At 40.6% G+C, this 10332-nt stretch overlaps 1 protein-coding gene and 1 long non-coding RNA gene across 2 annotated transcripts in view; both read right to left on the reverse strand.

Annotated features, from left to right (window-relative positions):
- The window catches only part of LOC115153979 (rho GTPase-activating protein 26), a 137935-nt gene extending 129203 nt beyond the window's left edge, over positions 1-8732 (reverse strand). The window contains exon 1 of the mRNA XM_029699714.1: positions 8100-8732. Within this exon, the coding sequence (XP_029555574.1) occupies positions 8100-8253 (154 nt within the window). The 5' untranslated portion in view covers positions 8254-8732. The remainder of the gene's footprint in view (positions 1-8099) is intronic.
- LOC115153980 (uncharacterized) lies at positions 4083-4955 on the reverse strand. The gene is made up of 2 exons (XR_003867801.1): positions 4876-4955; positions 4083-4402 (listed from the first exon to the last, which is right to left on the reverse strand). It is a non-coding gene; the product is annotated as an uncharacterized LOC115153980 (long non-coding RNA).
- Positions 8733-10332: the final 1600 nt, after the last annotated feature.

Below are 10332 nucleotides of genomic sequence, written 5' to 3' on the forward strand. Positions count from 1 at the left end.
GTGCTCTCCTCCACAGAGAGAGTGAGCGGCCAGCTATGTTTCACTCACAACATGTATGTGAAGGCAGCTTGGAGGAAGTTCACCTGCACAAAACAAAATAGACCTGAATGCATGGCAAGCAGGCTAGTGTGCAGGGTAAAAACCTTCTCTAGCGTGAAATAGTTCCCAATCGTTCTGATTGTGAAGTCATGTTGTAAAAACAGGGCAGACTCATGGTTTAGACTTTTAATAACACTGGAGAAAAACTAACAGGAAGTGGAATATGGTGGAACAAACTATGTATTTAAAGAGCACAGTTAACCAACATGTATGTGCATGCATGTTTATAGCCTATAGAGATAATTAAAATTAGACCGGTGCATACCAGGGAAACAAGATCCACATCCTGGTGAGTAGAAACACAAAGGAAAAAGCCTGAACACAAAATGCTGAGTGGCTAAGTGACTATGCAATTATGAAGCATGTAACTGAATAAGGCTTCTAAAGCTCAAATATTTACCAGCTCTGTGTCCAACTGGATTTTGTTAACTCATCTTGGTAGTATTAGAGCCAAAATAATCCAAACACAACATTGGACCATCTGAGCATAATTGGTGAAGTTCAGCTCTACCACTGTAGGTCAAGACCATCCCCTGACAGAGCTGCATGATTGGTGCCCTAATTTCCCTTCCTCTACGTCACTGCTTATGGAATACCGCCGACGCAAACCCCCACCGACCCCCTTCCACACACATTTATTTCCCTTTGTTCCCATCTGATGCATTCAGCAGAATGTCCCTAGACGCAATGGCACCCGCCACTCTCCCTCCCCCAAAGGGGGACTGGAATAATGTGGCTTGGGTTGTTCTTTAGGGAGTCTTTGTTGTCACACACACACACACACACACACACACACACACACACGATACCTAGTCAGTTGTACAACTGAATGCCTTCAACTGAAATGTGTCTTCCACATTTAACCCATTTAACCCTCTAAATCAGAGAGGTGCAGGGTGCTGCCTTAATTGTTATACACAGCTTCGGCGCCCAGGAACACTGCTTTGCTCAGGGGCAGAACGACAGATTTTTACCTTGTCAGTTATTTATTAAACTGACGTATACTGGTGGGGATAAATGATTTCTGGGCTCTGAAGGTTTTGTAAAGGTGGACTCTGTATCAGCCGGCCTGATGGTAGGAGCTGTAATTCTCGCTCCTGCCATCGCCACTCTCATACATTGAGACATCCATGTCTTCCTCACTGGAAAATCTAAACGGTTGAGTTTGATGTAATTTAAAAGCTTCAAACAGGGTCGTCAAACTATTTTATAAATATATATATTTTTTTAATGTAATTGTCACGTTCTGACCAGTATGAGGGTTATTTTGTTAGTGTAGGCTGGTCAGGGCGTGGCAGAGGGTATTTGGTTTATGTGGTTCGGGGTGTGTGCATTATGTAGAGGGTAGTTGATTTATGTATTCCGGGGTTTTTTGGTCACTGCTCTATGTTAGTCTATTTCTATGTTCTTCCTAGTTAGTCTGTTTCTATGTTTAGTTAATTGGGGTGTGAACTCTCAATTGAAGGCAGGTGTTGTCTAGTTGCCTTTGATTGAGAGTCCTATATATTAGGGTGTGTTTGTGTTTGCAAATTCTGGGAGGTTGTCTCTTGAATTGCTGTCTTTTGCCTTCAAGTCTGTATTCGTCGTCCATCGTTTTGTTTGTGTAAGTGTTTTCATTAAAGTTAAGTATGAGCACTCAACCCGCTGCGCCTTGGTCCATTCCAGACGACAACCGTTACAGTAATAAAAATTGTCATTTTTTACCTTTAATGTCAAATATCTAAAAACGGGTAAACCTATTTTTTTTGTGCATATGTTTAAGCAATAAGGCCCGAGGAGGTGTGGTATATGGCCAATATACCTTGGCTAAGGGCTGTTTTTATGCACGACGCAACGCGGAGTGCCTGGACACAGCGCACAGCCCCATGCTGCCAAACATACCCTCGTAAAACTGACTGTCACGTCCTGGTCAGTATAAGGGTTAATTAGTATTGTAGTTTGGTCAGGACGTGACAGAGGGTATTTGTTTTATGTGGTTCAGGGTGGTGTGTTTGGTTAAAGGGTGTTTGATGTAGTATTTCCGGGGTTGTGGTTTATAGTCTGTTTATGTATTTCTATGTGTAGTCTGGTGAGTGTGTTTCTATGTTGTGTTGATTGGGGTTGGGACTCTCAGTTGAAGGCAGGTGTTGTCTATCTGCCTTTGATTGAGAGTCCCATATATTGGGGTGTGTTTGTGATTCGTGGGTGATTGTTCTGTGTTGAGCCTATGCTTTGCAGACTGTCAGTTTATCGTTCGTTTTCTTGTTTGTTGTTTTTTGTATTCGTGTTGATTTAATTAAATGTTCAAGATGAACTATATCGACTCTGCTGCGTATTGGTCATCCTTTTCCGACGACGATTTCGTTATATCGTCAGAAGACGAAGATACATGTGACACTGACCATCCTACCGATCCTCGACTTCGGTGATGTCATCTATAAAATAGCCTCCAACACTCTACTCAACAAACTGGATGCAGTCTATCACAGTGCCATCCGTTTTGTCACCAAAGCCCCATACACTACCCACCATTGCGACCTGTACGCTCTCGTTGGTTGGCCCTCACTTCATACTCGTCGCCAAACCCACTGGCTACAGGTTATCTACAAGTCTCTGCTAGGTAAAGCCCCGCCTTATCTCAGCTCACTGGTCACCATAGCAGCACCCACTCGTAGCACGCGCTCCAGCAGGTATATCTCACTGGTCACCCCCAAAGCCAATTCCTCCTTTGGTCGTCTTTCCTTCCAGTTCTCTGCTGCCAATGACTGGAACGAACTGCAAAAATCTCTGAAGCTGGAGACACATATCTCCCTCACTAGCTTTAAGCACCAGCTGTCAGAGCAGCTCACAGATCACGGCACCTGTACATAGCCCATCTGTAAATAGCCCATCCAGCTACCTCATCCCCATACTGTATTTATTTATTTATCTTGCTCCTTTGCACCCCAGTATCTCTACTTGCACATTCATCAAATCAAATCAAATTTATTTATATAGCCCTTCGTACATCAGCTGAAATCTCAAAGTGCTGTACAGAAACCCACCCTAAAACCCCAAACAGCAAGCAATGCATGTGAAAGAAGCACGGTGGCTGGGAAAAACTCCCTAGGAAAAACTCCTGAGAATTCATCTTCTGCACATCTACCATTCCAGTGTTTAATTGCTATATTGTAATTACTTCGCCACCATGGCCTATTTATTGCCTTAACTTACCTCATTTGCACTCACTGTATATAGACTTTTTGTTTTCTTTTGTTCTACTGTATTATTGACTGTATGTTTTGTTTATTCCATGTGTAACTCTGTGTTGTTGTATGTGTCGAATTGCTACGCTTTATCTTGGCCAGGTCGCAGTTGCAAATGAGAACTTGTTCTCAACTAGCCTACCTGGTTAAATAAAGGTGAATTTTTTTTTTTATTAAAAATTTGCCGTGGTATATTGGCCATATACCACAAACCCCTGAGGTGCCTTATTGCTATTATAAACTAGTTACCAATGTAATTAAAGCAGTAAAAATAAATGTTTTGTCATACCCGTCTGATATACCACGGCTGTCAGGCAATCCGCATTCAAGGCTCGAACCACCCAGTTTATAATGTAGTTTAGACCCTATTTCATATCATCTGAGGTGTTTGTGTTGTGTCCACCACCGGTTGATACACAGCATGCTCTTGAATACAGATGATGCAAATCATAGTCTAAGCTACAACATATGCAAAAAATATTTTTTTATATACAAATACTGACATTAAAAGTAAAAAGAAAAACACTAAAAACATTTTTTCCAAGAAATTATAAAATACTGTAGTTTGACAACCCTGTTTGTAAGCTTTTAAATGATATCAAACTCAACAGTTTATCTTTTCCACGGCAAAATGGGTGAACTTTGAGCACCTCTATCTCATGAATGTTTTGGCATTCAGGTCCAAAAAGTCACTTTCTGACCACTTTCACCATGGGCAAATATGTATAAAAAGTTTCATTCAAATCAAAAGGGGTGTAATCAAAAAGCGATTGAAATTAAATGGAATGACCCCACAGTCAGTGTCCCTTACAGAAAAATTACATGATTTCACATGTGAAATTTCCACATTCCGTGAAAGAAATCTGGTAAAAATGTGTTTTTGGAACACTTCACATGTGTAATTTCGCATGTGAAATCAAGTCAAAACATGTGTTTTTGGAACATTTCACATGTTGAATCATGTCAAAACAGGTTTTTGGAACATTTCACATGAGATCTTGTTTTCACATGTGCTGGAGAAAGGCCTAACTTCTGGTCTGGTGATTCCCACTCTGCTTCTTACAGGGTTAGAGATGCTTCTACAGGGGAACATAGTGAGGCAGTGAGTCACTTGTCAGGTTTTTCAGGGCAATAAAGTTCAGTTACTTAGAACACAACAAGGCTGAAAGCAAAGGCCATTATTTAGAGTCTCTGTTTATAGGAACTTATTTCTATAGCTGAATGTGGATGTTTAACGGCTACGTGAAATGATGCAGGTACCATTTCACTTCCTCTTAGCTGCATTCACTTGACAACAGCATCAACTAAACAAACACTGGCACCCTGTCCCTTATATAGTGCACTACTTTTGTCCAGGGCCCATATATAGAATACGGTGCCATTTGGGACACAACCATCAGCACATCCTTGCTGGACAGTGTGAAGGTGAGAAAATACCATTAAAAAAAGTTGACATTTGCTACAGTTGCAGCTAATACTTCAGTAATAACTGTGTAACTACAATAACTGTGTAATTACAATATCCCATAACTGTATGATTTGGTCACCTCACCTGATAATACCAGTTGTTGACAGTGTGAGACATCATCTTATGTGAGGTGGAGGACTATAAAACAGCCTGCTGAGTTTCCAGTGTTTCCACTTCATTTAGCAGCTTCAAAAAAGATATACATTTTTTGTTTTTATATATACAATAATGTAGACAGTTATATACAATTTTTGAGACGGTAAAAGAATTTCAGTGAAAACTTAAATGACTAAAAGCAGATATCTATATTATGTAGAAAAGATAATGGCACATGTTTTTTATAAGATCATTACATTTAAGTCATTTAGCAGACGCTCTTATCCAGAGCGACTTTCAGTTCATACATTTCATTTCATGCATTTTTTTTTTTGTACTGGCCCCCCGTGGAAATCGAACCCGCAACCCTGGCGTTGCACACACCATGCTGGCATTGCAAACACCATGCTCTACCAACTGAGCCACAGCGAAGGCTGGAGAACAAACAACCACCAGAATAAAAACCAGACAGTCAGGGAAAATGTAACATTCTACAAATGTCATGACATGGGGCCACCATTGATTTTGTTATAATGTTTGCGTCACTCAGATAGCATAAGACATGGGAAGATGTGTACAATTGTAGGAAAGTAGCTTTAAAAAGGCAATTTTTCTCTCAGACCCCATGACAAAATGTGTAGAATTCCAGGAAACTAGCTTTAAAACTGAAAACATTTCTCTCCGCCTCATGGCAAAATTTGTAGAACTGCAGGAAATTAGCTTTAAAGTAACTGCCCAGTAAAAATATCATTTTTAAAAGTTAATATTCTGATAACTCATACCCAAATAATGTTGTTGACTCGTCCTATACTTGTAATTGTGACCAAAGTATAAATAGGAGAAAAAAATACTTCAAAAACTCCACCTAAAACTTTAATAAATGCTTGGTGTTTCCTTAGAGTATGATGTAATATTTCTCAGGAGGAAGAGCTGGCCAATCAGTGGTAAAGAGGAGGATGAGCTGGCCCATAAGAGGCTACTCGCATGAATATTCTTTATGAGCGGTATACGCCCACACCATTTTGTTGTTGGGATACGCCCACACCATTCCAACACAGAAAACGGCTTTTTAACATGCTTAATTTAAAAAATGTGGAAGGAAAACTATTTCACTCATATTGTAAGTAAGTATAGTTAATATTTCATAGAAATCTGGAAACACTGGGAAGTTACTTTAAAACAGCAAAATGTCTCTGTGGCCAATAGGAGGGCAACATTGGCCATGCCCACTACCATGACCCCCCTGCCCCCGACCCTTACTTTTCCACCTCTGCTGAAAAAAATCTTAGGGGAAACACTGGTTTCTGAAGGGGTAACTCCGGCCTACTCCCTAATTCTACATTTGGGGTCATTTCATCATCCCATTGTTGGACAGGATACAAGTCAACTCAGGTTTGATAGGCCATGGATACACACTCACAAAAATACTCTTCTACAAGACCTTCTATAAAAAAAAACTGCAACTGGAGACATTCATTTGCCATTTCTTCCCTGAAATGTTGTGTCTGTTTTTACACAATTAAAACCTAATGGAAATCTCTATATATATGATTCTCAGTAATGCTCACATAAAAATACCCAAGAGGCCTGAAGCACATTCCACCTGTAATAACTCATTCTAGACGATGATGACCGCACACTAAAATTACAAAGCATGTGTGTTTTAGCTATGTTATTGTGACAGTGACATACGGTAGAAGGTGGACCAATCGCATGAGGTCAACTAAAGAACAGCTCCTTTCACACAAACCTGGTCCTCAATTTTATCTCTGGGATACTGGTGGCAAACTTTAATGTCAATTAAGATATCAAAATATGCAGCGCCTGCATCTGCAGAACAGCGCCAGTAAACCCAAATGTTGGTTCATTTGAGTGATTAAAATAACGTCATGTTTGAGGGCGGAGGTAAAACGTTTCATCTGGATCCCTAATGACAGGTTGCCCTTTGCTTACAGAACATCCATCTTGCTCCAGGGGGCTGCCTGGCTGGCTGCCTGGCTGGCAGGCTGTTGACTACTGCCAGTGTTGGTGCTGTGTGAAGTCTGTGACTGACTGTAGGATTGGCCACTGGAACCACACTCCAACCAACAGGATGGGGAAGCAGTAAATGCCACACTAACAGACGTGTAAAGTGGGGTTGAAGAATAGCCTAAAGCCTCTGGTGGAGTGTAAGGTTAACTTTCTCTCTGTGGTGAGAGGTTACAAACATGTACTTGTTGTTGTGCCACCAGCAACCAGAACAAGGACAAAGCAGAGGGACTTGCCCAGAAGGTTCATTCTGGATTTAATTTGCACAAAAGTGGAAAGCTTTGAAATAATGTGAAATGTGGTGCGATCTTGTCCAGAGCGACTTACAGTATTGAGTTCATACATTTTCATATTGTATTTGTACTGGTCCCCCGTGGGAGTCAAACACACAACTCTGGCATTGCAAGTGCCAAGCTCTACCAACTGAGCCACACAGGATAATACACATGTAACATACAATTAAAACACATGGCATATTGCCTGTGATTCAGCAGCTACACAGCCAACTGTACCTACAACAGCTGACTATCCCCAACCCCAGTTCTCCTCTGACCTGGGACTGTCGGTCACTACGGGTCATTCTGTTTCATTTCTAGACGTCCCTGACAGACAAAAGCAGAATGATCCAGATCATTAATGGCAGCTGACTGGGCATGGACTATCTGTTTACTGGCCTCTTTTGAACATCTATCATGAGTTAGAGTGGAGCGGAAACTTCCGGGAAATGTGTATAGTAGTGTAGTAACAGTGTGTGTCACCCTGTGAGACAACTGTGGCTAAATGTAAACACTAGCTCTTGAACTTCACACTGACTGCCTGGTGATTGATGAACATGGACTTCAGCTTGAGGCTTAATGATACATTGTTCCAAATTCCATGTTCAACCAGCATGCACCTGTTCTACTGCCCTCTATCTGAACTGTCACCGATGATGTTCAATGACTAACCAACTAATTATGCATGAAAAGATCAGGCAATTATGGAAATGTTATACGTTACCATACATACTTTATATACACAATATAGGCTACTTTAAATCTAAAATCATCTTTAAGAACATTAGAAATCTATCACATAGGGCTCTATTATAGGGCAATGTCTTCATTCATAGTTGTTTGGGAATATAGCTGGGCACAGAAGAGCAGTCATCATCTCAATACAAGATTGCAAATGGATTATCTTACTTTTCAATGCTTGGATGAGCGCCTTCCCATCTTTGATTAGTTCTTTGATGAATTTGTTGGTCTTGTCCAGTTCCAGTTCGTGAGACTTTAATCTGTCTCGGAACTGTGGACTGTCCAGATAGCAGTCACTAAACTCCAGAGCAGGCAGTCCCATGTTTCCTCCGAGTCCACAGCACCCGAGGTCAGAGGAGGAAGAAATCGTTGACGGGTGATGTGCAATCCACTTAAGAAGGTAGCAGAACACAGAGATTAGCACTATGCAGATACCTGTCTACAGTACTCTACATAGCCAACGCAATCATCTTGCTGACAACATGCAGGCGGGCAAACGTAGATCTGGTTTATTTTAGCCTAGGATCCAAACGGTATCCCCCCAAAAACCGCACACGAAAAACTGTGCTTGTATAGGAGGGAAGTACTGAAAGAATATTCACTTCTTGGCAGTCAACGATCCCAGGCAACCTGTGCATTCCTCATGACAACGCCATACTGGTCAGGAAAATAAGAGGAAGATGAAAGAAAAAAACGAGGTACGGTAGTTGCTGATTCTCCTCTGGGCGTTTTAAATGCAGAGCTTTCTCTCAGGCATTGGTGTTCGTTCCATCGTACCAACCTACCCCGAAACAGATAATCCTATGATGGATGCAGCTCTAGACCAATAGCATTGCTCGGTTCCAAAACGGTCGGAGAAGGGAAGGCGCACTACAGTTGCGCGAGATGGGTGCATAAAGGAAGGGTTGGTTGGTCAAAAACGCAGTGATGTCACTTTAAAGAGCGGGGAATTTCGTTATTATTATTATTATTTACATCAAGCTGCTAAGGCTAGGATTAGCAAAGCGACAGATTGTTGTTTAATCTTTAACTAATGTCCATTGGGAGAGCAATTGCTAGGTAATTACACACATCACAAGCCTTTGTGTACTCTGCATAGTTGCAAATGGAAATGTTATCCATAATTTCAAGCAATGTGACTGTTTATGACAGCTTTAAACTAGCTATAAACAAATAAATAGTTTAGATACTACTTATAACCCCCTTATAAGTATTGCACTATAGCGAGAAAGAGAGAAAGGGTGTGTGTATGTGTGTGTGTGTGTGTGTGTATGTGTTAGAGGTCGACCGATTATGATTTTTCAATGCCGATACTGATAATTGGAGGACCAAAAAAGCCGATACAATTTGGTTTAAATAATGCAAAACAAAGTGTTGGAGAAGAAAGTAAAAGTGCAATATGTGCCATGTAAAAAAGCTAACGTTTAAGTTCCTTGCTCAGAACATGGGAACATATGAAAGCTGGTGGTTCCTTTTAACATGAGTCTTCAATATTCCCAGTTAAGAAGTTTTAGGTTGTAGTTATTATAGGAATTATAGGACTATTTCTCTCTATAACCTTTGCATTTCATATACCTTTGACTATTGGATGTTCTTATAGGCACTATAGTATTGCCAGCCTAATCTTGGGAGTTGATAGGCTTGAAGTCATAAACAGCGCTGTGCTTCAAGCATTGCGAAGAGCTGCTGGCAAACGCAGGAAAGTGCTGTTTGAATGAATGCATACGAGCCTGCTGCTGCCTGCCACCGCTCAGTCAGACTGCTCTATCAAATATCAAATCATTGACTTAATTATAATATAATAAACACAGAAATACGAGCCTTAGGTCATTAATATGGTCAAATCCGGAAACTATAATTTCGAAAACAAAACATTTATTATTTCAGTGAAATACGGAACCGTTCCGTATTTTATCGAATGTTACATTGCACAACCTTCAATGTTATGTCATAATTATGTACAATTCTGGCAAATTAATTACAATCTTTGTTAGGAAGAAATGGTCTTCACACAGTTCGCAACGAGCCAGGCAGCCCAAACTGCTGCATATACCCTGACTCTGCTTGCACAGAATACAAGAGAAGTGAGTCAATTTCCCTAGTTAACATTGCCTGCTAACATGAATTTCTTTTAACTAAATATACAGGTTTAAAACTATATACTTGTGTATTGATTTTAAGAAAGGCATTGATGTTTATGATTAGGTACATTGGTGCAACGACAGTGCTTTTTTCGAGAATGCGCTTATTAAATCATCACCTAATGATTTAACCTGATTTAATCACATTAACTGTTACTCTCTCGCGGGAATTCCACTAACGGTTCGTATGTAGCCAAATGTAGCTGCTGCTCATTCAGTTTGCTTGAAAATGGTTCAAAAAAGTTAGACCCATATCCATA

Source organism: Salmo trutta, chromosome 19, assembly GCF_901001165.1.
Source record: "Salmo trutta chromosome 19, fSalTru1.1, whole genome shotgun sequence".
In the NCBI taxonomy this organism is placed as follows: domain Eukaryota; kingdom Metazoa; phylum Chordata; class Actinopteri; order Salmoniformes; family Salmonidae; genus Salmo; species Salmo trutta.